At 39.3% G+C, this 27,279-nt stretch overlaps 1 protein-coding gene across 1 annotated transcript in view; it reads right to left on the bottom strand.

The window, feature by feature from the left end:
* The window catches only part of SEC63 (SEC63 homolog, protein translocation regulator), a 61,679-nt gene extending 37,520 nt beyond the window's left edge, over nucleotides 1–24,159 (bottom strand). The window contains exons 1-5 of the mRNA XM_061990485.1: nucleotides 23,846–24,159; nucleotides 7,547–7,646; nucleotides 6,878–6,992; nucleotides 3,741–3,853; nucleotides 950–1,011 (exon numbers count right to left, since the gene is read on the bottom strand). Of these exons, the coding sequence (XP_061846469.1) occupies nucleotides 950–1,011; nucleotides 3,741–3,853; nucleotides 6,878–6,992; nucleotides 7,547–7,646; nucleotides 23,846–23,969 (514 nt within the window). The 5' untranslated portion in view covers nucleotides 23,970–24,159. The remainder of the gene's footprint in view (nucleotides 1–949; nucleotides 1,012–3,740; nucleotides 3,854–6,877; nucleotides 6,993–7,546; nucleotides 7,647–23,845) is intronic.
* Between the last annotated feature and the right edge of the window lie 3,120 nt (nucleotides 24,160–27,279).

Genomic DNA, 27,279 nt, shown 5'->3' on the forward strand with positions numbered 1-27,279 from the left:
TAATCCATCAGAAATGCCTTTGTCAGACTATCATTTAATGGGCACAGTTGTCTCTTTTTGAAGGGAGAGGGAAGATTGTTTGAAACACTGGTTAAGGGGCTGTTTTGGTTTATTTTTCCTTTTAAAATTAGTTTCTCCAGGTTGAATGAAATTCAGAAGAAAAATTTCCAGCAGTTCCCTCACATCATCCTGTAAGTTCACAATTAAGTTATAAATTCCATTTATTACTTCCAAGCTCATTTTAACTCATTCCATGCAGATATGCAGTATAATTTAGTCATAGAGGTCTGTCCTAACAGATAGCAGGTTTCCTTTTTGCTTACGATGACTACCAGAAGCAGACAGAACATACAATATTCTTTCTCACAAGGAGTCCACTTAAACAAGGGTAACAAAGATGTTTTACAAGAAATTCAAGTAACTGCAAATAGGAAGCATAAAAATCTATTAACTCAGTCTTAAATAGTTTCAGTTGAGATCACCTACTGTAAAACTTTGATACATCAGCATCAGTATTATTTTCATGTAGCTACCTGCCCAGGAACAATCTACCAGTGTAGGGATAATAACCAGGACACTTCAGATTGAAGGTGGTAGAGAGCTACACTCAAACAGCTGAAAACCAAAAGTATACACAGCATTTCTTAAAATACCCACACATCCTCACATGCAATCCTTCAAAGTGTGTTTATTGCATTATGGCTAGTTGTTAACGTCTCAAATGCATTTATAGTTTTGAGTAATTATTACTAAGAAATTATTAAAATTGCCAAGTTTCTGGTGAATAGTACTCTTTTTTTCTTATACTTCCTTTTAATATTGGCAAGTCTCTCTAGATATTTACTGAAAATTATTCTCTCTATATAAAGATCTATCCTTCTCAAATTATCAGGTATTACACAGCTCAATGTACATAAATTACAAGACTTCTGTCATACATAATTGTTACCTTGTGGTCCATCTGGATTACCAAATTCTTCCCAGTTTTTTCGTGACTCTTCATCAGTTAATCTAATTTCAAGAAGAGATACTAAGTTAATACACAAGTAAAGAAATTTCTCTACATCATTAATATATAGAAACATTAATCCACGGTATTTACACTGTCCTTCACAGACAGTGTGGCAAGCTAAACAGCTTCTGCTAGTGTTTGTTTCTGATATGAAACAATACTGCTGTACTTCTTCACAATACACAGGGAAATTCTTTCAGCACTAACACAGAAAAAAAAACAAACACAAACACCAGACACACAGAAGGTGCACCCTTGTACAGGAGATGGAACAATCACATCTCGCTTTCTTGTGAGCGACTGCATACCCATCAGCAAAGTGGCAGGTTACAGTACAACAAATTTTGAAAGATAACAAAGGTTGAAAACAATATTTTGGAAGGAAGGTGAATGTGCAAGATGAGTTGATGCAGCAGAAGTTTTCCATATGGGTTTTTAGTTCTCTTATTTTAGACTTTTAGCCTTTGATGGCATGTGCTTCTTTAGCTGTCAGGTTTTGTGGTTTTATTTTACGCTGGAACTCTTTAGTTTCATATTTAAGGATAAATTAATTAAGACACCACCTCCTAAATCTTAGTTTCTATGCCTGTTCTGTAGTGACAGTTTCTTGGCAATAATATACCACCTCAAACAGAATCCCTGTTACTAGAAGGAAGAATGCTGCTTTAGGAAACGGAACACCAGACATTCCCTGTATGGAAGTTTTTATCTCACAAAAGAAAACAAGTAACAGGAACCAGTAAATGAGTCAGACATTTCCTGACTATTTCTAAGCCTCACATTTGTTAACAAGCAGACTCACTGAATGGGTAGCTTTTATAATCTTTTAAGACAGCACGGCTGACAAATTTCACCATCACTTACTTCAAGATATGCCTCTGCCACAGCACTTGAACTCTGCACAGTACTGTGAAATATCAAACTGTATCACCAAGAACTTGAGTACTATCTTGGAAAGCAAAAAAGTGAGGTGTTTTAGGAGTTCAGAAACCAATACCAGAATATCCTATTGAAGAGACTTCCATAGTGATTCCAATGTGTTTAAGCAAAAAGTATGATTTCAAAACTGCTCAAAAAAGCACAGTGTTGGTCCTCCTTCTCACTTTACCCCAATCAGGAATCTCAGACAGTAAGGTAAAACACAGATGACGGGCTTATAAGCAGAAATCACCAACTTTCTACGTTCTCTACCCAATAAACTCCTACAACAAAAGGCGGCTCACAGGGGATTGGCAAGGGTGATGTGCTGTGAGTCACCACAGCTGCTGCAAGGGTGACTGTCTCAATACAAAGAGGAGCAGAGATTGGCCTTCGTTTTAGATAAAAAACTATCAAAGTGGTATAAAACTGGTTTCTCCTCTAGTATATGAAACACGTATGAATGTCTCTTGCTTCCCAGGGAAGTGGTAAGATTCATCATCCCTGGATGTATTTAAAAGTTGTGCAGATGTGCACTTAGGAGCATGGTTTAGTGGTAGACTTGGCAATGCTGGGTTAACAGTTGGACTCAATCTTAAAAGTCTTTTCCAACCTAAACAATTCTGTGATTCTATCTCCACAAATTTGAGACACAAGTATGGGAGAGTGCATACTTATCTCAGTTCAACACTGAAATAGAAACTAGAAAGCTAGCAAAAGAATTTTGAAGAGAATAACAGGCTTGAGAGGGCTTCAATGCACACCTTCCTGTTGCCTTGGGACACCCAGCATCTTGACAGTGAGTATATTTGAGAAACCAGTAACAGGAATCACAGTGGTATGTGACTGAACTATGTATCAAGATTCTTGCATTTTGTTAAGTCTAACTTATAAAACACACTAAATGCACAATACAGACATATCACTGCTAAATCAGAAACTGCAAGTAACATCAACCATCTTCGGATAGGCAAATTCAATGTTAAACTTGAAATTTCTGGTCAAAGACTATTGAACTCTGACAGATGATCACTTAGAGTAGATAAGAATATAAAGCTGTATAAACATTCCGTGTACAAAAGCATTACAAAATCCAAACCTACATCTTTATGGAAAAATTTAACAAAAGGGATTTCCTTTACCCTGAATTCTCGCATTAGCCATCATTTCTCAGATAAAAAGAAAACTATAAGCAGAGGTAAGGCTAAAAAATACTCTGGAGAAAAAGAGGATTCAAGGATTCAGCTTTTAAGAAGTATGCAGGTAATATGAAACAAAAAAGTAAAAAATCAGTACTGTCAGGCAAGTGCAAATGAGAAGGGACATGGGGGAGCTGAAAGAAAACTGAGTCAGAACTAGAATGAAACATCTTTGTCACTAGATGGAAACATTTAAAATGCTGCCTCTTGCTCTTTGGCTTCATCACCAGGTTAAATAAACAGTGTATTTATTTTCTAAGCAACGCTTCAGAAATGCTGCAACAGAGCTGGTTGGTTAAAAACTGCAACACCCATTTTGTTCCCTGTCATGTTTAAGATTTAATGTGTGCCATACTGGAAACACTTTCCCAAGTTGACATGAAGTTTAATACAAAGATTCGATACCTTACAGGAGTCTGACAGTTGCTAAATGAATGATTCTTCCTAACTTGTACAGGGCAAATACACACTGAACGAAGACATATTTTGAATTTCATCACGTATCCAAACACATTTTTCTTTGCTGCTTCAGTCAGCCTTGCTATTACTTTAAAGGTTTGCCTCTCCAATATACCACGGTACCATTTTTAATAGGCAAAAAAGAAACTTACGCTGCATAGGCCTTAGCAATCCTCATGAACATAACTTCATCTCCTCCTTTATCTGGATGGTATTTTAGCGATAATGCACGGTATTGTTTCTTAATTTCCGATATACTTGCTCCCTTAAAAAGGAAAGTTTTGAGTTTACTAATAAATACCTTAAAACAAATCCACTCTATGTCTGTATTCTAAAGCATACTGTGCAATATGTTTTAAACCATTCACTGAACTAAAGAATTATGTTCTAATAAAAGATTGGGAAGCTACATATTAGAAAAATAATCATATTTCCATGAAATACATAACACTTTTATAACCATTATATTTTTAAATAAAGTTAGATGTCAGAGGATAACAAAAAACCATTCAGATGACTATTTTTTTTTCCTGGATTACCTTGTTCATCTATCCATATAAAAAAGGTAAGGCCTCTATCTGTTTGACAAATCTAATCTTTCCTTAACCATATTCACAAATACAAGAGATTCTCACTTGTAATATTCATCTATTTAAGCCAGAGTTCATAGATCAAGTATGATGGTTCACTTGCAGCTTGAATGCAGAAATAAATCTTTCAGTTACAAGGAACAGTGGATTGCTATGCCACTTAAGAACACCTTTGATTAGGCTCATCCTACCTATAAATGATTTCTTCAATTAAGGTAATATATTGCCTACACCCAAGAAAGATGAATGTTTATTCTACTACAGCACATTATTAAGTGTTACCAACACAAACCTCTGTGCATTAACTTTCAAGTTGAACTTCACTAAAAGAAAACTTACAAAACCTTATAGCAAGTACAGATAAAACTTTTCTAGTAAGCTTTCTACTAAGTTTCATATAACTATTATCATAAGACTTGTCAACATTTTATGGTAGAGAGGCCTGACATGTTGATCTTAACTGTATAATAATCACACAAGTTATTTAAAGATAGTGGTACTGTTTCAATAAAATTTAAAACAGAAATGAAACTACTCTGAGGCTTCATTTGCTGTTACTTTATCTCTCTCTATACCATGTACCTATCACTTTCCAACACTATTTTTCAACAGCATGCCTGCCTCAAAGCACAGGATGAGTTTACTCCATAGTCAACTAGACTTCGAGTAGAAACAGCCCTTTCAAGACTAGATGAACAATGCCAGAGGGATAACAAAAGGTGAAAAGTGGAGTGGTTGGAGAAGTCTGGCTCCTAATGAAGAAGATATGGGTTTTCATAAGCTTGGAGGTTTGGAGGTTTTTGATTTTCAACAGCAACAACAGTTCCACTATCTAACAACATTTCAACATCTGAATCAACATTTATACCATTTCAACATTAGCAGAACTGGCAACAACTCTAAAGGTCCCACTTGAATGGTAACAGAAGTAAGATGTTAACTTCCATGTAAACCAAATTAGAAGTTTTTCAAGAGGATTTAACAGATATGCCTGATAGGCCTGATAGCACAGAAATACATAAAACAAACATGTTCTGGAATCTTGGACTCAATATCTTGAGTCCTATTTCAAATGATCTACCTTCACACCCATCTCTTAATCCTCCTTGTAAAACCTTAATTCAGCTTGTCTTTACGACAATATGCTCCATCTCTTTATCAGTTCTTGGAGCATGCCACTACTGGTTTCTTTGCCTAGTTAAATAGCATGTGTCTTGAGCATTTGTAGAAGCTTTCATTTTAATAAACATGAAGCTACCATCCACTGTATACATACTTTTTTTTTCCCCCTCAGGGTTGTTACTAGTAGAAATTTGCCAAAGATGACAAGTAAAATCCCCTGATGACCTAATCCTTAGCCTGATTTGTTTAACCAAAGTTAACCCAGATAAATGAACGTTTGAACTGCATGGTTCCAACAGATACCATTCAACAGTAAAAAAATTATCTTTTTCCTGTGCGTCAGTGAGAGAATGCATATCAGCAATCAGTCATTTACAGAGTAACTGAGCAGAAGTTGAATTTAAATTACTTGCCTCCACACTGTGACAGGCAAATCTTGTTCTACCTGTCTAGAAACAGGCTAGAGTCTCTTTCTCTGCTACAATGGCTTTCTAAGCCTAGAAAAATTGTGCCTGTGATGCCTATCCTTCTGCAGATAAGCCACATTTCTAATGGCAAGAGATGTATTTGTTAATATTCATATAAACATTAAGCTCTCCCACACTAACAATGTACTTCATGTTTAATCAAAGCAGGTACATTCAAAGCTCTTGCACATGCTGAGCCCTATCCACAGTGTACTTATTTAGACTAGGGGATAAAACATACCTCAGGCTTCTTAACTGAAAAGATGACTCTACTGTTACTCAAAAGAGGAGTATTGTGTCAGGAAATAGTTACCATTAGCAGAGAATTTGCTTGAGTTGTGGTTAAGATGAAGAAAAGAGTTGTACAAGATTAAGTAAGAGTTTAAGATATATCCAGAAGGTCTATTTGTGTCATTGGGATACATAACTTTTTATTTCCACTTTGAATCAGTCCTTCAATATAAATAAAGCACAGCATTTTTTTCCTAGATAAACACTACGTCTATTTTTTTTTCCAGTGTAATAAACACACTGCCCAGTAGCACTATTTAGAATTTGTTGTTTGCATTCACAGATGCAACTAAGATTCAAGGTAACCTTTGCTACATCAAAATGTGCATCACAAACACTTTTCAGTGAAATCTTTCATTTACAAGGGAAATATTGCAGTACAACTGTAAATCAAGTTAATCCACATTCTTGTTTATACGGTTTATTCTGCAGTATCCCTAAAAATGGCTATTGGGAATATTTTCACAGGGCATAAAAAGCAAAGTGACTTTTCTGTTTTCCTGTACCAAGCAAGAAAAACAACGAAAGAATATGGTTGAAAACAGATTTTAAAAAGCATCTCACTATATTGTCATTATAATTCTGAAGGAGTTAAGACAAAATCCACAAATTAGTACAAATACAGGCAAAGAATATCTAATGACTAACTTTAGAATATCCAGCAGCAACTTTCAGATGCCCAAAGAAAGAACAAAACTACTAGATACATTCACTAAAATTAGCTTACTTTGCTTTAAAAAAACAAGCCTCAAATTTGACATCTAGACATAGGATATACAGTTATAGTAGTACAGATTAGTGGAAGATGCTATTACTTACAGGATCCAAATGTAAGACTTCATAAGGATTGTATTCTTGGTACTCTCGATCTGTTTTGGAAACTTTGTATGCTAGGAACAAAAATAATGCCCAGCCAGCAAGGAGGACTATTTTCCTGTTTGAAAGAAGGAATTTAAATGTACAAATCAACTACCTCTAGCAAAACTCTACAAATAACACAAGAAGTCATATGATATCTGTCAAAAATTTTCTGAGAGTGGGAGTAATAAACAAAGAACGAAAAGATACAAAACCATCAACTTCAAAACACAGAAATTATTACTGCTGTGTATTGGAACATACACTTACATACTACACATTGAAATCAACAGGCATCCCTAGCTCCACTAATTTTAGTAAGGTAGTATTATTTTTTTGAGAAAATAAATGCATTGTTTACTAATTTATTAGTGTTGAGGTTCACTGGTTTCATTTAGCAGATATTTTATAAAGGACAACCAGCATCCATCTTGACATCAAGCCCTACTAGACAATAATCGTTTAACTATTAATTATTCAAATAGAGCAAATGGAGAATGCCTCTTCTGTGACACAGAAGCCATTATTATATAACTAATTCCAGCTACTCTGATTGCACAAAACATTTTTATTAAAATAAAAATGTAGGAATTGCTTTAATGGAAAGTCATGCAAATGAGACATACTTACTTTACTGTAGGAATTATGTTTTGCTGTGGTTTTAACAGTCGCAAACGGTACCACAAGCACCTTCCATATACATTTCTTATATTCTTTAATCGAATTTGCTCTATAAAAATAAAAGAGAAATACCATGATTAAGCAATCTGACCAAAAGCAGAATAGCAAACAAGCCCACTCCATCCTGAAGTAGGCAGTACAAGGCCAGTTGGAGGACTAACAAAAGGTCCAGCAACAGGAGGAATACCTTTGGAGGAATGTTTAAGTATAACATCCATTCAAGTAACTCTGCACACCCATAAACATAAGAAGTTGGTCAGATAATTCTCCACTACCTAAAAGGAATCCATTCTATTTTCCACATGCCACATTGCAACACCACTTCTGAACCCAGCCTCTGCCTGGCTAAACTGCACCTGTAAATTTTACTTCTGTCACTTTACACTCAACTTCAAAAATTCTCCCATTTCAGTATGGCAGCTATTGTGTGCACAAAAACCAAACAAACAGAAATAACCTAACCCACATGCAAACCTCTGTTTTTATACAACCAGAGTGCAGCTACAACAACTGCTATTTCCACAATTCAAAATATAATGTATTTTCCTCCCCCTTGTGACATCTTCTTTTTAGAAGTTGTCTTCATTTAGCTTTTTCCTGTTGAAGGAGAAAATGAAGGAAGAGTAAGATAACAGTTATTTGTAAGTCACGTACCTCAGCAATATAGGCCCCTGACAAGAGAGTACACAAACACATTAAGGACAAAGTAGCCAACAAGATTTCCTCCCAGGCCAAGCTGTGGCTGGAATTAAATTGCATTTGTATTGTCAGCATCATCATAATATGGCACAGAAGCTCTCTCTGTTAGGAGAGTTTTAATTGTATTTCAGATTTAATCAAGACCAATTTGGTCAAAGAAGTCTTTCATGCTAAGAAAAGTATGGTGGAAACAAAACAGCTTGTACAGAATTTCTATAACATACAATTTGAGTGCTTACAAAGTGACTTCAATCCTGGTTTTAAGAAGTTTGTTTATCCATAGACTATGCAGTCTGACCTCCAACACTTCTGAAATGAGGTAGTCCTTGTATTTACCTTACACACAAAAAAGTAAGACCGCTTGGCCCTTTTAATTCTGTCTCCTTTAATATGAAGAGAAAAAAAATCACCCTAATACATTCAGATACTGCTGGTGAACAAAGTGACGAAATTTGCAAATTTAAAAGAAATTTGTGAATTACCTAAATGCAGGAACTGTATTAATGTCAATCTGAAGCACATGTCAATCACATCTTAAGTCTTAAATCTCAGCTTTGCACTTTTAATAAAGTGATGCCCCTATCTTAAATAAAATAGCAGTTACAATACATGGAAATATTTTTCTTTGGCAAATTTCTGAAAGGCGACTGTGGAAGACAGTGACAACCTATGTTTAGTTATTCTGAAGATACTGGGAAATGGGACATGATGCCCAATGATCTACTTTAATTTCTAAGCAAAATCTAAGCAATTCAGAAACATCTAGAACTTAAATTTGCAGTCACCAAATCATCTGAGGCCAGAGAAATGTGACCATAAATGCTCATCTTGTGCAGCAGAACAACCACATGTTCAGACTTAACCCCGAGCAGATGTGAGCACAGGACAGTATTTAAACTGTGGATGATCTGGCAGAAACAAGAGTGGGAACATGACACCTAGCCACTCGTGATAGTAGTAAAGCAGACAAATATTAAAACTTTCATAGACAAAGTACTAGAATCAGGGAAAAAGTATGAGTTTATTCTGAACAACTTAATAAAATTAAGTATGTATTCCCCAAAACTCAGTATAACATTAAACAGTTTGATTCCTTGAGAAGATTAGATTAATAGCCCCATCTCCATCAAAGAGAGATGGAGGTAAGGGAGGATAATTCAATCCCTTGCATGTGATCCAACTCTTGCAGGGCTTCAAAACAGGGTCCCAAACTTGTGTGTTTTATCACTTGCACAAAATGGAGAGCCAAGCACTTTGTGGTTCTCCTGATCCACAAAGATTGTTCACATACTTCAAACAAGCACTAAACATGAAACTTTCTAAAAAAAAGGACATGGCTAACACTTGGTTAAGCAACTGTCAACTTAGTTTTGTGTAAGGCTTTAAAAAGCACCATGAAGGAAAAAAAATGACAATGAAAATGAGGTTAAAATGCAACATTGATTCGCTAATGATAGAAAATTAATTTGCTGTTTTCTCTTTAGAATATTGTTTTTTTTCTCCTAAGATGAAAATCTGTGGGAGATCTTTGTTAGTTCAGAACTGGATCCACTACAACAAGAAGTGAGCTAATTGTTACTTAAAACTAAACTACAAGTTTTAATGCAAAACTAAGAGACATAACCAGTATATAAGCTGTCATTTAAAAAAAAAGCTGATGGCATTAAAGACTAGACAGACAATTAAGCCATAGGCACTAACATGCCCTGCTGCAAAAACAGGGAAGAGAACATTCTGTGGTTTTTAAATAGTTACTGCACAACTACAAGCCATAGTGTGATGCTTTTATGAACAAGCCAACCATACTATTTGAACAAATCAGACATCACAAGCCTCAGAAAAGACATCTTAAGCACAAATATCGCTCCTATCAAATACTGTTGTATGGTGTTGAAGCAAGATGAAGCCAAATGTTCAGTTCAACCACATTGACCCAGATCAGCTACCTGATCCAACCTGTATCACAGTCCCACAGGCATTTCTGCAGCACAACCAAGGGGCAATGCTGTTTGATAACTGCCTCAACTGACTCTGCTGCTTGCAGAAATACCTGAAACTAAGATGACAATGTTAGATTACCAGTGCTCTGTGAAACAGAAGGTGACTAAGAGAACTTTGTTGATTTAATCCTATAAAACTAAGCCTGACAGGATATGACTCCTTTTAGTGTTTTTCCTAGGAGATTTTTAACAGCCTGCTATGCTTTGTGTTTAAAAATCTGTGCCATCCTGTGACATGATGACCCAGTTCTCAAATCTGCCTACTCTCTAGCCCTACAATTACCAGATGATCCTCTCCCCCTCCACATTCTCCCTGCAAAAGACAGACAATACCCTTTAGCTTACCATGCCAAAAGGCCCTTAGGGGAAGGCACCATGGATAAAAGCAGAATAGCTGTGCCAGGTAAACTAAAGATTTGGCATAAGATCAAATGAAAACTGACCACAGGGGAAAAAGAGACTAGAAACTGAAGGTGTTTTATAAGAACCAGAGAACTGAGGTATTGGAACAGCCTTCCAGTAACAGCTGCAGGAGTCACATTTTGTGACCTATCTGATAACAATAGAAAAATCAAAAAAAAAAAAAAAAACACAGAAAAAAACACCCAGAACCACAAAACCACAAGACATGTGTGCAAAACTTAAGCCCTGGTAATGCTGTCCTGGAACGGCTATGCTACACAGGGCAACCTCTTCAGTTAAATACTGAATTAATGCAGAATGCTAAGCAGACAACACATTTTTTATACACATATCTGAACAACCCTGCATCCACTCTAATTACAGTTTAAACAATATCAAAGCAAAAGCACCTCATTAATTTCCTTCCAGTCTTGGGAGCGAGATGATCTCATTTTCCATAAAGGAAATGGGGCACTAAAAAGATGAATGATTTGTTCGCAGTTATCTGTTCACAATCTAAAGACAGAATCAAAACTCTTTCCAAATTGAGGCTAAAGTACAGACTACTCAAATTATGCAGAGCTATCCTGAAGCACTTCCTCTGTCAAATGTCATCATTAACACATATTAACTTGTAGAATTCAAAAACAGGCAGTTACATGGAAAGAAGGAGGAGGAATACCAATAGCATCACTCCCAGCTTAGGTAGAAAGCCACTGGTAAAAAAATCACCTTAAGAAAGACAGCTATATTCCTGCTGTATCCAGGAAAAACAGCCTTCCTGTTTACTGACAGACAACATGTGGTCACACCAACTAAAATACTTATCTTGTTAGGAAGAAACCTGTCACAGCCAAAAAAAAGAAGCTAACAAGATGTGGAATACCAAATAACTGCTGTACTTAACAAAAGCTGTAATGTATTCCTAGTGAGCAAGTTCTGGATAAATCAGGTCTTCTTTTCCTTTGCTCTTCTCTTCCAAGAAGCTTCCTTTTACACAAGTGGATTTGCCATGTCACAGAACTGGCACACTATCCCTGCAACATCTGCAGACCCTGAGCACAAAGAAGTAAATACATTACATGCTGCTCAAGGTAAAGCTTCACGGTGAAACAGGAATTGAATCTTCTTTTGGTATTAGCTCTAGACTCCTTGCTGAGTCAGGGAAAGAGGTTCACGGCCTGAAAAGCAGGTAAGTTTTTTTGCTGCATCTCACTCCAGATCGTGGCTCCCTATTAAAGCATAAGAGCACTTCAGACATTGTTCTGTGATATGAGATTACAAGGAGACAAGTTGGGGGGAAAAAAAGTTTTTTCTCTAGTCAAAATAACTTCTCAACTGATGGATAAAACCCTTAACAGTAGTGAATTTCTCCTACAGTTTTTAAAATGGGTTTTAAACAGCCATGAAAAGCTAAGGCGTAATACATGCATGGGCTTTTTAATTAATCTCACTAACAATAATCATGCACCAAGGTACTGTAAAAGCACCTCTCTCAGACAAAGATGTAGACTTACAGTTCATTTCTCTAAATCCAGGGAAGCATCTCATGCTGCCTCCATTTGCTCACAAATTATTCTGGATGCATCCAAAGTTCCTGAGATTCACAAGCAATTTTTTATCAACACAACTCTTGTACTTTCAGAGGGCTCTCACAAGTGCCTACTACAGTATCTTAACAAATGCTATGTGAATATCCAGCTAAAATGACATCTTAATATAGTCTTTAAGAAATAAAACAGTTACAAGTACAAAAGGAAACATAAGTGCTATCTCTTTCAGTTATTCAGAAAGAGCTAGTCAGGTCCATCACTGATACTAGCAGGTATTTTAATCCAACATTATCTAAAGCTCTTAGACAAATGAAAATAAAAGCAAGACAGAATCCAAAGAAGCATGTAACATCTGAATTGTAAGGTGAAAATAATTTTTAAATAAGGAGAAGAAAAAAAACCCACTATCTTTAATTTTTATTTAGTGATGAAAGGTTTTCTTCCTTTGTCTTCCAGAGCTATTTTCTTCCTTTGTATTCTACTGATACAGGCATAAGCAGAGAATCTTTAGGTAAACAATTGACTCCTTTTTGTCAAAACTTACGTATGCCACTTGAAAATCCAAGTCTTGAGAGAGAGATTTTTGAAATGAATAAGATGGAGGTGGCAGCTTTTTCCAAGCATGCAACTCAGACCACACAGTTCTTGGATATTGCCAAACAAACAAACATCTGAGGTTTAAAGATATCTCTGGAGATCACTTAATCTCACCCTGTGCTCAGAGGAGGGTCAAAGCAGGTTGCTCTGGAGTCTGGCTATAAACCTTTGAAAACTTTCAAGGACAGAGACACTCAGTCTCTAGGAGCAACCTGTTCTAGTGTTTTACCACCCTCAAGTGGGGGTGGTGGTGTGGAAAAAAAAGAGATCTTGTGTCTCTCTCAATATCTGTTCATTTATCCATTACACAACAGGTAGGGCATACAAATACTAAAGAGGCAGATCACAGGCTGGATACACTGTTTGCATACATACCTACAACCTGTGGTCTAGAACTCAGCCATACCCCAGACTTAAGTTTGGTTTTTATGTTCACCTATACCTTACTTACTAGCACATACACTGCCTTTATGTACTAATAAACTCATAAAAAACTAATATCCAGTATAAATGAAAGCCATTGGTTTTCCATCATTCTACCTCAAAAACTAGGAAAGAAGATAAGCGTATCCTAGCCTTCTGCATCCTGTCTGCCTTCAGGCTATTAAGAGAAGCAAAGACAGCAAGTCTAAAATAGAGCTCTGATGGACTCTGTCTGAAAAAGAAACACGAAGAGGTGCACATGAAACATTCTGTCCAACAGACATGGACAATTCACCCAAAGGAGAAACACTTTGGTCTTGAAAGGACAATTTTCTGTGAGGAACACAGAGTGACAGAGTTCTAGAGCCTAAGAAATGCCACGATCACTTTCAAGACAGACTTTCACAAGATTTATTTTCACCATGTCATCCTTTCTCTACCCTTGTCTTGGAAACTTATACCTGAGGAATACATCAAAAAGATAGCAGTCAAGTCTATGGTACCCAAGGGCACCACAGCTCTAAGCATTAAACCCACTTTGTTAAAACTGAGGGTAATAGGCTTGGCTGAAACACTGCTTGAGAGTTTCTGGTTTTGCTGTTTTTTATTCAGAGTCCTACAGTTTTCTCTAAATTGTGCACTAAATAGATTCCTGTTTCCTTTCAACAGCTATGTATAGAGATATGGAATATAGAGATAATACATAGAACATAGATACAGAGAAGACTGTGGGGGGATCTCAGTATTTACAAGTATACAAATGGTGGATGTCAGGAAGTTGGGAGTATCCCTTTTTTCTATTGTACCTAGCGACGGGACAAGAGGTAATGGGATGAAGCTGGAACACACAAAGTTCCATTTAAACATAAGGAAAAACTATTTCACTGTTCAGGTGTGGGAGCCCTGGTACAGGCTGCCCAGGGAGGGTGTGGAGCCTCCTTCCCTGATATTTCTGTGAAACATCTTAATAGCAAGGCTTATTCATTCCTAGAGCATGTTTTGCAGTGACTAGATTAGACACAAGGGCAACAAAGTAACCTAACTTTTCTTCCACACACATTTGCTGACCTAAAGACATTTGTTACTAAAACCTTTAATAAACAGTAGCACAAGACAACTCAATATCTTGAAAGTTAACTTCTTTTCAGAAGTTACTTTTTTACTTACTTGGACTTTCTATTGATTTGGCCTCACTGGTCTCGGAGCACAGTTCCACATCACATTACTCCTAAACAAGTCACTTCCAAATCCACTCCTTCCTATTATTACACTGTCTCATTTGCACTGACAAAACTGTCCATGGGACTAACTATACTAACTTAAAAACTACATCATTTAAGTTAGCAAATTTATAGTAGTGCTGGACCTACAGTCGCATTACCAAAACTTTAATGGAACCTGAGAGGAAACAGAGAAGGGGCTATTTCCATATGGAACGACATCAATGAGTCAAGGTTAACAACTTTAGATTAAATCAACAACGTTGGCCTCCAGTACTTATATAAAAAGCTTAATTATTAGCTTTTTTAACCAATGTGGTATGGGAAAGAAACCAGAATACATTAAATCCAGAACAAATGTAGACAAAAGTCACTTAGCATACCACGAATCATTAAAAACGCCTGTATTCGGTATTGTTCTGATGCACACCTTGAAGAAACTCTAATAAAGGGCAGAATTAGTTGATATAGGGCTAAGTATCATATATCACTTTATCACCAGTGATGCTTTTGGAAAGAGAAAGTGAGCTTTACAAACTTGAGTCCTCTTAAGGAAGTAAGCATATGTATGGGGGGAGATAATACAGCCTGTGGTTTCCAAAATGCTTTTGAAGGCTTCCTTTTGAAAGTCTTTCAAGACAACCACTTTAACTATTGCAAAACCAAATAAATTACTAGATGACAGAGTGAATGACCAATTCTCACAGCAGAAGGAAATCACCAGGAGTTCTGCAGGAATCTCTACTAGAACTATGATACTCACATTTCACAATAAGTAACGTGGGTAAAGGTTTGACAATGAAATAAAGCTTCTGGACAATACTAACTTATTCCAGGTAAGAAGGGCATCCTGAAGAATTGTAAAGGCCAAGCAAGTGAAGAACAGCATATGGAATTCAGCATGTGAAAATCTGAAGACCAATGAGGATTATCTTGATTTTATATATAAATATATATTTACACATATATACATACATACACACATATATGTAAGAAAGAGCTTTGGGGCTCACCATTACCTCTCAGGAATGCGATCTTGCTGTTATGAGAAACTATTCCATGACACGTTCATCTGAATGCTTATTAGCTATAAAAAGTAAACTCAATGCTTATAGCATTCCAACCCCTACCATTCTGTGATTCCTGTGAGGAAAGGAAGAGAATGTTATTCCACCACATAAGCTTAGAGTCCTAATACTTACCTCTCAAAGAGGGGCAACCAGAAAAAAAATCAGTTAAGGCAAACAAGGGCCGCTGAAAGAGTAAAAATATTTATGTCCAAAAATACAAGCTACAAATCTTTCAGCTGGGAGAAAGTCCAAGGAGAGGTAGAGAAAGGCTATAAAAAAAAAAAAAAGTAATAGACAGGATTGAATGTTTACTGCCTCTTCAAGCAGAAAAAATAAGAAATGTCAAATAATCAGAAGCAGATGCAAAACAAAGGTGATTATCTGCACTGCAGGCAGCAGAGCTGGTGAACTCCTTGCCATAGATGCTATGCTAAGAGAGTCATTGAACTGAAAACCACTGAAAACTGGGAGAATATGCAAAGGAAGCACTATTTATGCTTGTCTTGTTAATTCCTTCTCAAGGCATATACACTTTTGTAATACCATGTAAAGAAGACATCTGACCTGAGTAAGCCAGTACATCCATTCTTTTGTCTCAATAAAATATATATACATTTGAAACTTTACTGGTAAGCCTTTGTAGAAGGCACAATGCTAGCAAATATCCCAGTTTCAAACAGTTCAACTACCCAACCAAGATGAAAGCATTCTTTGAACGTAAAACGCATTCCCTCCAACAAAGATACATTTAGAATGCTTCCAAGTAATTTTTTGTACAAGGGAAATACTAAGTGAAAATCTGAAAACACCTCTTCTGTCTTGTCAACTGTACATTTACTTAAAACCAGTGCAGACACAAGTCTTTTTGCCCAGGAGAGAAATGGAGTGCCTGTACTGGGCTTCTCCCTACATTTGATATGGTCCAGTCAGCATGACCTCCCTCACAATGAAATGGAGGCATGTGTCGAGTCCTGGCTAACAACCAAGGGAAAGGACTACACATCCCTCGGCAAGAGAGGGCAGCATGACAGGGTGAAAGGATGCTGCAGCAGCCCCAGCCCAGACTTGTTCAAATAGCTACAGATCAGCCCTTCTTCAAAAGCATGAGTTTGAAGGAAAAAAGCCACTCCAAAAGCCTCACCTTAGAATCAGTTTTGATCCCATTCCTCACCATTTTTCTTGCTTCTCTCAAATTCCTACTCCTCCTGCAAGAATGGTTTAGCTGTTCATGAAACCATAACTGACCAACCACACCCTTGAATATGTCAGGATAAACTGCACTAATTTGAATTCTCTAATAAGTAGCCTGTACATCCTGGTAGTTCAGTGTCATCTACCTGAGTAGTCAAGATATCCTTGCAGCAAGTAGGAAATTAACAACAGGGTATATAATAAAACTTATACAATGCCGTTTTCATAAGCTTCCATAACAAAGGTTGCATTTTTAAAAAATAGAAACAGCTTCATTTTCATGTACATGCAATGAGAGATAAAGTCCTTGTAATAGTATGATGTACATCTTGCAACAAAAAGCTTTTCAGGATTAAGTGCTCTGGACAGTTTTGAAGCTACTCAGTCTCTAATACAAGGTTATTAATTTTGTTTTACTGCTAGGAGGCTACAATGCTTATAATAAGATTACAATACTTTAAAAAATGCCATGAAAATACATGCTTTTTCCAAATAACAGAGCAGTTCAGATAACTTTGTCCAAATGCTTTGTTTTGAAAAGTATTTTTAGAGGTAATTGCTAGGCATTACTAATGACATTTCATGATGTTTGCCTTGTCTTCAAACATTTCTAAAAAAAACCCTGCTGCTTCAAAATAGCAATAGAGTAAAAAATTAACAAAATAGTAATAAGTATCACCATTGTAATTCTATTTTTCTGAACTTCAAATGGTTTAAGTTAATCATAGTACAATCAAATCTCTATATTAAAAAAATCAATTTAGATGTATTAACAGTTCTTTAATACATAACTGAGTTTTACTGACTCTCCTCCCACTTTCTGACACAATGCTCAAGGGTTATAACAGAAAGAATAAATACATATATATGGGCACAAAATGCTTACATTCACAGGCATAAAGTTTTCACACCTGTGCTAGTCCACCACATTACAATTAGCAATCAGAATGGCATTCTGTGGTTTTATCCTGTCCTTCACCATCATCCTGTGCTTTTATCATGTACTACCAAATACCAAAACTGTGGGAAATACTTTAGAAACAAGGTTAATGAGATTTCAGCAAGCAATGAGCAAGGACAGAGGTTACAGTTAACCCACTCCAAGCAATCTTATCTCACCAGAGGATTAGAAGCAGCACAGAAGAATTTTACCCTGGAGTGGGAGCAGCAGAATTGGGTAGTGCCAAGATGCCCTTCCTCTCCTCCAGCTGCTGTAAGGTACAAGTACTCATTACTGCATTACAGATAAAACAAGAGAAATGCTGCCTGCATTCTCTACATTGACTTGAGTCACATCCAAGTTGCAGACTCATTGTTTGTCCTTAAAGAGCCAAATAAATTTTACCGCCTCGGTTCCTGTACTTCCACCTTAAAGCAGGGGATTAATAGGAATCTCTGAAGACAGTCTTGAGATCTACACATGAAAAATGCACCAACAAGTAACAGAGAAACCTTCATATTCACACTACTACACAGATATCCAATACAGTGGGTAGATATACAGAGAAGTATGGTTCTTAATGCACTAAACCTTTACAGAAGAATTCTTTTGGGATTTCTATTCAAGGTTTTGAACATGGCTACCAAGTACTACCTACCTACAGTAGTATGCAAAAAGCCCTACTGCTTCAAAATACCACTACAGTAAAAAAAAAAAACCTACCACCATTATGTTGTATTTTCCCTTTTAATAGTCATCTAGTAAGCTTTACTTTAGGTGTTTCTGTACTTTGCTCAGCTTGAATATAAAACGGCTGGACTAGAATCAGGGTTCTCAAACTGTCTATACTACTTCCTAGAGGCATAGCATCTTCAAAGATTAGCAGGGAACAGTCTCCTTTAACCCAATTTCTTTTTCTTTGTATTAGCACAGTGTTCTTCAACAAAACTTTAGCACATCCCAGAAACAGAAACATTTGAGAGGGTAGAGCACAGGGGAAAAAGGTTAGTGAGCAACAACACAACATATACCTGGGAGGTGAGAACTGGCAAGAGACACATCCCTTATACAGATTTCTAGCACCGTGAAAGTAAACTGAACACCTTATATCCATTTCATAACAATATTTTTTCCTAGATGACAAAATGTACTAGCTCATCTTCCCCACTGCTACCCAATTCCTTTTTCTTCTTATACTTCTGTTTGGAACATAGATTCTTCTTCTTCAGTAGCTCCTACAGCCTTTTTTTCTCTCAGAGAAGAGACTATGAGAAAAAACGTTCATTAACATGTCTACATTCACAGCTGTTATTATTTGGGACTTTTTTTAACTGTTTTTAACATCTTCTATTTTGTTCATTACTGTGAAAGACTCAGGACAGTATTTTACTCTTTCCAGCAGCTTTGTAACACATTACAAATACCTGGTGCCCTCAAATAGGATAATTTATTTAATGTAGACTTAAATCAACTAAAAAATTGGACAAAATGACAAGCTTTCACAGATACATGTATTTAACCACAAAGCACAACACAATCTATGACCACCTGTCTCAGTAGAGCCTTATAATTATGTGTCTCAATTCAGCAGCACAGGTAGAAGCCGAAAAGTACACAAAGTTCAGCAAATACGTCAGCACTATGAAACAGCTGGCACATTATCCAATTAAATTCATTCACCTCTTGCCTCCATCTCCTTTCTAGATGCTGATGTTGGATCTGGCAAACCTACAGTGAAATCGGTTCAAAGCAAGTCCAACAATACAAAGATATTTTGACGGGCACTTATCCCTCCCTAATTGCTGAGAAAAACAACATATTTCCTTCAACTGTCACAATTGACTTTTTGAAAAGCAACTTAAAAATTCCCATTGCAGAAAACGCTCTTTAGTTAAGAACTATCTGCACCAGAACAACTTTTTAGCAACTGTATTTTTTGTTCCAAACCAAGAACAGTCCTTGTAATAGTCTGCCTCAGAGTCATTATCCTCAAGTTATACCAATATTTATGCAAAACCGAGGTAATCCACAAGAAACATGAATGGAGGGGTTTTTTTTATTTTTGTTTGTTTAATTAATAAAACATGTTTTAAAGATATGTCAGGGATAAACAACATAGCAGTTTCGCCATCACCTGAAGCCATTACCACCACTGAAACAATCAAGTCTTCTCCTCTCTTAGCCCACAGTCCATCCCAGATACCCAGAGTCCTGCCCTGAAACTAATACACATAAAAATTAAGATGTGAAAAAAAGTCAAAAACTCATTTCAGCTCAAAATTAATTTATTCCAGTCCCTCACATGGCTCAGGTGTTCTGCTTGGCACAACAGAGCAGGAGAAGCTTGCTCTGTTAGAGCATTGCTACCTTTAAGCAGTTATGAAACTGCAGCCCAAGACACAAAGCTGAACAATTAACCTTTTACAGAAGACTTATTAGCTCTGCACAGAACACTGAGGAGATAAACTCATCAGGACAAATCTGTTTTACAAAGTCAATTGCCTGCTTGTTTGGGTTATCAAAGCTGAGGTAATGAAATTGCGGAGACAGTTCACAGGGCAACTACCACACCAGAGTAAAACCCTCTCAAATGTAAGTATTGATCCCTCTTGCAGGCTACAGCAACTCTTCACATGGACTCTCTCAGAATGCCTGGAGAAGCCAGGTTTAGACACCCATGACATAAAAGCAGGTTAAATTTTACTCAAGACTTCAGAGAGACAACATGTTATATTATGCTAATCTAAGATGGAAGTATTGAGAAGGTCTTTCAGAAGTTCGATTTAACAAGAACCAAGAACAAAAAGTTTACGACTTGCCAAAAAACTGCCCTGCTAAAAAACTGATATTAGGTAACACATTCTGATTTTTCTCAAAGCAGTAAAGCAGTATAGTCTTACTTTTCTGTCTTCACTATGGCAGAAGCAAACACCAATTTCTTTCTTAATTTACTCTGTGGGCATTTCAAAACTATAGCGCAGAACAAATCCTAAAAATGTTACAGACCACCAGAAATTCGTAGATTTTTTTGGTGGTAAACCACACTTGAAGAGCCATGTATATTTTGTACTCTCATTCCTCTCCCTTCACTGGTAAGTCTACTGTATCAAGTAGCAGCAATCCATGGCTGTGTGTGTGTGGAAGGAAACAGCAGGTATCAAAGGCTCAGCCTCTCTGCTATGAGCACTTCACTCCTGCTTCAGACTAGCTCTAGTCCACTCTCACAAAACAATGTGGTTGAAGCTCATCTTCCAACCTAATTTTTACCAAAAAAATAAAAGAAGGAACCTGCTCCATCTTTCAGGTGTTCTGGTTCACGTTGCAAATAGGTCTTGAAATCAGGAGGACAGGCATGTGATTCACTTCAGAAGGTCACTCTGATCCAGCCTTTTCACTCTTGGCAAGCTAAAACTGCCAGCTAACTCCACCTGGATCTCACCAAGTTCATCCAGCGCCACAAAAGCATCTCTATATCAAACTATCTAGCACAGGAAGTACAAAACAATTTCATAACAGAAACGTTCAGTTGGTCCTATGCAGAGAGAGCAGAGGTCCTGGCAGAGCTTATTTCAGTTTGGCCCTGTACTGTGCCTCACTGGTTGGAAAATCTGCTCTGAATTAGTATCAAAATAAACATCTCTTATCAAAGTTTAGATATGTTTGCTGATTACAGGAATCAGAAACTAGCAGCACAGGAAACTTTCTCTTCTGAAGACACAGGTCTTCTCTTAGTTCCCAAAATTCTACATGTGTTTTGGTTTGTGTGTTTTTAGTAAACTACTCTGAAAACAAGCAGTCATGGCTAATCAATCCGTACTCTGCATTACCGCAAGGTCTTATTTTATGCCTGAAATCCAGTTTGAATGACGTAATGGGTACAGTTGAATACATATGAAGTTGTATGAAGACTACTCAGAGGATTTTGCTGGAAAGGAGTTGCAGAAGAGACATATGCTAGAGCAACTAGAATATCACAGTGAAGCACAGGACATAGTCCTGAATGCGATCTGCACAACATCTCACCCCTTTACTCAAAAAGAGCCTGCAGAACAGAACAGAATACAGAAAAATGTAGGCATGCTATTAATCTGTATGCCAAAAATTGGACTACACTCAGATTTTAAAATCCATTAAGACCAGCACGAGACAGAAATCATTCTTTGTTTTCCATCCACTGCCATGCCAGGTGACTTTCACTCATTTTTAAACCAAAAGTGTAACAAAATTTACCTTCTGCTTTGGAAAGTATGGTTTGATACAGTTTTGTAAGACCCTAGCCCTAACTGCAGAATAGTAAGCAGCAAGCCCTCCACACACTTAACAGCACTGTCTGGAGGGAAAGAAATGAGTAATGTTTAACAGCAGGACTATTTTGAAACTGAGTACAATCCACGTAGCCATATTCCACAGTAAGGTTTTCATTTTCTGTCATCCTGTAGTGATATCTGAAGATCAAATATACACCTAGTAAGGCATTTCTGAGTTTGACAGCATTCCTATGGTTTTTCCTGCTTCTGTTGGACCCTTGAAACTGAAGTTCACAGCACCGAGTGTCACTGCTGTCTATACCATTTTGCACAGCACCTCAAGTTGCAGCAGTTTTCCCAAGAAGCTGCTGCTAAGAACTACAGAGGAAGTAAAGCATTATTCAAGAGCAATTTTCCCTCCCACTGCCTCCCACCCTGCACCAGAACAAAAATAAAACAAAAATCTTGAATTTGGAGGAAGGTTACAGAAGTTATCGTCATTCTTCGAGAACAACCCAAAGATTACAAAATGTCTTCAACAACAGTAACGCCTCCCTCTTGCAACAGTCAGGACTCAAAGCAGAGAAACCTTTCTTTCAAAGAGGAAGAAATAACTTCTCAGCTGCACAACAGGTAGTATCTGAAGGGCAAACAAAGGTAATCTTCCAAAGAGGTTCTCTACCCAGTCAGAAACACCTTATCAGCAATCAAGACTGTAAACAGCTACAATTTTACACCAAAAGCACATTGGTTCTATCATTTTTTAATGCTTACTCCTTACTGGAAGGTATAGGGGCAAGATTTGAGTTTTATATGTAAAATAAATACTCCACAATAAGTTAAACAGAACCATGTAAGCCAATTCAAGTGGTATTCAAAGCCACTAAACAGCCACCAGGTACTGAGCAGAAAAAGATGGAATGAACAAACAAGATTCCTCTCAGCTTGTAAAGCACAAGTGCTATTAGAATGTCAGTTTCAGCCATGGCAATCAGCATCGAGCATCCCTGTTCCCTGCATTTAATATCTTGACGTTAAACACAATTTCTACCATCTTTTTCATCTCAAAACTGCAGTTAAAAACGCATTCCTGTGCAGCCTATATACCAAAATGCCCTCTTCCAAGAAGATAGGGATGAAGGAAAGACAAAGAAGGAAATAACTATTGAAATGAAATTTAGAAGTATTCAGAGAAACTTTCTAACATTGCTTGGCACCACAAAACATCATCCGAAAGGGTGGAACGGAAATGTAACACTTCGGACATTTACCGGTGACTTGCAATGGGAAATATTAAAGCCTCATTTTCACACTCGCTGTGACCTTATGGCATCTAAAAGCAGAGGACTGGTAACTTTTCCTCTTTGGTCTCAGCTCAATAGTTTACTCCTTTCCCACGACGAATATGTAGGTCATTCGCCCTGAAACACCCCGGGAAGAGAAGAGGAAAAAAACCAAAACAGAACCCAAAACAAAGCTTTAGACCCCAGCGCAGCAATGACTCTGCAGGAGCAGAGGCGCGGGGCAGAGCGCGCTGTCGGGGCGGCAGGCTCGGACCTCCTTGTTTCGCCGTCGGCCTCCGGTTACCACTAAGGGCTGACAGCGATTACACCCATCCCCTCACCCGCCCCCCTCCACATCCAGAAGCGGCAGCTCCCCGGGGCCGCGCTCTGCCACGCTCCTCGCAGGGCTGACTGGGTGGCTCAAGCGGGGCGGAGGAGAGCAGCGCCGCCGCTGCGGGCCCGGCGGGAGCCACGGCCCGGCACGGCAGCGGACTGCGGGGGAGCGCGCCCCCGCCGGCGGAAGGACGGAGGCGGGGGTAGAGCGGGAGGGGGAGGGGGAGGGGACGGCCGCGGCGGCAGGCGGAGGCGCGAGCCGAGCCCGGGGCAGCGTCAGGGCCGCTTACCGGCGTGCTGGTCCCGCGGCCACAGGTAGTAGGTGGCGGGAATGACGATGAGCCCCACGAAGCTGGTGAGGAAGTAGAAGAACGTGTTGCCGCTGTCGTCGTACTGGAACTGTTGCCCCGCCATGGTCTCTCAGCGCTGCGACCGACCAAGCGCCTGCCTACCCCGCCGCCGCCGCGTCCCTACCGGCGGCTCGGTCTCGCCGCCCCGGCTCGCGCGGGGCCGGGCCGAAGCAAGCCGCTCCGGGATCCCGCGAGAACGGGCGCCGCCGCGGAAGGAGACGTGTCACTGTGCAGCCACCATAGCCATTGTGGCGTCACGGGCGGCGCGCGCGCCCGCCCCACGCCCGGACGCCGATTGGCTCGCCGAAAGCCCCACCCTTCGCCTTCCGCCGCGCCGCGAGCGCCGCCCAAGGAGAGCCGCGGGGCGGGGAGAGGTGGGGCGGAGCGATCCGCTCCGCCCACGCGCCTGGCCCTGACCCTGGCGTGAGGGACGTTGTGGCCCCGCGGGGCTGCCGCCGCGTGCGGCGTGCCGACCCCCGGCAGCATCCCGGAGTTCCCTGCCCTCACTGCCCCCCCTTCCCCACACACGCAGTGGGTGTCCCAAGTCACCGGGCAGGCGGCGTGCGGGGAAGTGTGTAGGGGCAGTGCTTGCCTGAGCCCAAGTGCGGCTGTTGCTCTGAGGGGCTGTGCCAGCCGCATCCCTGGCAGTGCTCAAGGCCAGCCTGGATGGGGCTCGGTGCAACATGGTCTAGTGGAAGATGTCTCTGCCCATGACAAGGCGGGGTTTGTCACTTGCAGGACGAGAGCGTGATATTTGCCTGTCACGTCCCTCCTGGGGACTTTCACCAAAGGCAGTTTTGCAAAGTCGAGGGTTACAATTTGATTTATAAGAATTTATTAAGGTGACAGAAGTAACAGATTCGAGATTGCCATTGATAAATACACTTAACGCAGCAGCACCTGCATGATAAAAATGCCAGCAACGCTTATCCCAGGGATTCCTTGCCACAAAGCAAAAAAGAAGTGTGATTCTTACCAAGAAAGTGTCCCTGTCTCGGTGGAGGGAGTCCAGTTCATCAACTGTCTTATCTGGGTCTTCAGTCTCTTTTTCCCTGCTGCATCTTTCTCTGAGTCAACTTGAGAGGAAGTGGAGTGAAAGGATTCAAAAAGCTAAAAACCCACATCTCTCTCTCCCTGGGGGCTTTTATACCCCAAACCTCTCTGCACCCTCCATGGGGTGACATTTAACATGATTTGGGTGAAGAGTTGAGGAATGCAGAAATATGTTTAGCATGTACCTCTTTTTGCTCAGTATCATTTTTAGGGATGTCAACAGGGTGTTTAATTTCACAGTTAATGAAGCAGTTATCTCGCTCTGGGCACCATGGCCTTGCTGAAACTGTTTTGAACTTGTTTTTCTCCTCAGTCCCACAATTTATATCTAAACCAGGACTGCTTTGCTTCCACAAGGCTTCCTCCCTTGGCTGCTTCTTATGCTGATCTCTTAGGCCTCCATCTCCCAGGTCCACACCAGACATAAGTGGGCACTGACACTTTTAACACCTTGTGTGTGATTCCCACAGGCCTGTAACTAGATGATCTTTAAGATCCCCTCCAACCCAAACCATTCCATGATTCTGATTGAAGCTGGGTTGATCTGCGGGAGCAGTGGGGCTCTGCACTGGACAGAGGGCAGTAGTGTTTGTGATAGACATTGGAGCAGAGGAGGCTGCAGGAGTAGGGCTAGGGAAGAAAGGAAGGCAGTGAAGGTGGAAACTGGGAAACAGCATACAGGGATGAAAAGAGGACCAAAAGTCACAGTGTTCTTAAGATGTCTAAGAACTTGGATAAGGAAAGTAGTTCAGACATCTGAAATCCTGAGGATTTGGAGGACAGGCTCTGAGCAGCCATGTGAGGGCAAATGATTAAAATGTCTAATTCTGGATTTGGTTGCAGGAACAATCGTACACTACAGGAGGATGTGGCCCTAAAAGTGTGAAATCAAAAGGCAAATACTATGTTGGCATTCATCACACCATTAATGGCAAGTTACTTCTTTGAGGCAGAAAAGATTGCTAATCATGCCCATTCCTGAGGACATACCTATCTCTACAGCCTCGCCATCATCAAGTGTACAGCCACCTTTAAATGTGATCTCATAAATGTCTTACAGTTTGAGGACTTTTAAGTTCAGGCTATGGGAAAACATGACACAGAGATGATGATGGCATCACATACAAGGGAAGCATTAGGCATACCTCAGTGGGAAAGAAGTGCTGTCCCAACATTGAAGAAGACTGATATGGGAAGTGGCAAGAGAGATGATAACACCACAGCCAATGACAGGCACCAATGTTCTGGTGCCATGATACAGTAATCTATAGACAAAAGAAACATGGGAAAAGATTTTGTCTTGATTAAAAGGGGAGGGGTAATTTTTTTTATTATTATTTATTAATATCTTTATAATTGTTTCCAGTTATATCCTTGTAGGGTTCATAGGCAATATTTAAGATATTTCCTTTTGGGTTTTTTTGATATCTACACTGCTTTTGAGCATTGTATACCCTCTGCAGTGATAACAACTCTTGCAGGAGCTGTTTTGGAAGATGCCTGAATGCATGAAATTCACCTCCCTCCATGGCCTTTTAGTCCTTAATCTTTCACAGTGAGACAGTGAAAAGTTTCTGTACAGAAAAAAAAAAAGAGATGCAAGACAGATAAAGAAGTACACGTGTACTTAGCCCAGTTTTGTAATCAGAGGAACTACTCTCTCTGCAACTGTGTTCATTTGCTGAATCTGTTAGTTCAGTCAGATAAAGGGACAGAGCTCTCAAGGGTGGTTCAGTTCCTATACATTTATGAAAGTAACCTGTTGGATGAGGAAGACTTGTGGATGCCCCAGCTTGAAGGACCAGCACAGGGTGAGCTAAGATTTTATTAGACGCTATGAAATCCACAGAGGCCATGAACCCCAAGGGCTGGTTTGAATGCTGTTCCTTATGTACATGATTTCCCCATAAACAGTGATGGTGATCCCTTGCTTCCCAGGGGAAATAAGTGATATTACTTTTCCTCCTCATAGCCTTGCCTGGAAGGTCACCTGGAAAAAAAACATCCACGCCTGCTTGGATTTCAGGGGCAGCTAGGTCCACTGGAGGTGAAAATAGCATTATGTGAACTCCCCTTTGTATAGAGCTGTTTCTAAACTAGAGGAATCTGACCTTCCCAAAATGCTCTCAAAATACTTTAAGGGCCCATCGTATCACCTCACAAAAGTTCCCTATTTCGCAACACAGCACTGTCGTGTCACTAACAGTTGTGGTGGGCCCTTCCACATGAGCAGGACCTGCCCAAATGGGTTGCTGCAGCAGTGGGCGCTGCCTCCATCATCTCACAGCATGCTTCTGCAGTCTGCTTGGCTTCCCTTCAGC

Source organism: Colius striatus, chromosome 2, assembly GCF_028858725.1.
Source record: "Colius striatus isolate bColStr4 chromosome 2, bColStr4.1.hap1, whole genome shotgun sequence".
NCBI classification, from domain to species: Eukaryota; Metazoa; Chordata; class Aves; order Coliiformes; family Coliidae; genus Colius; species Colius striatus.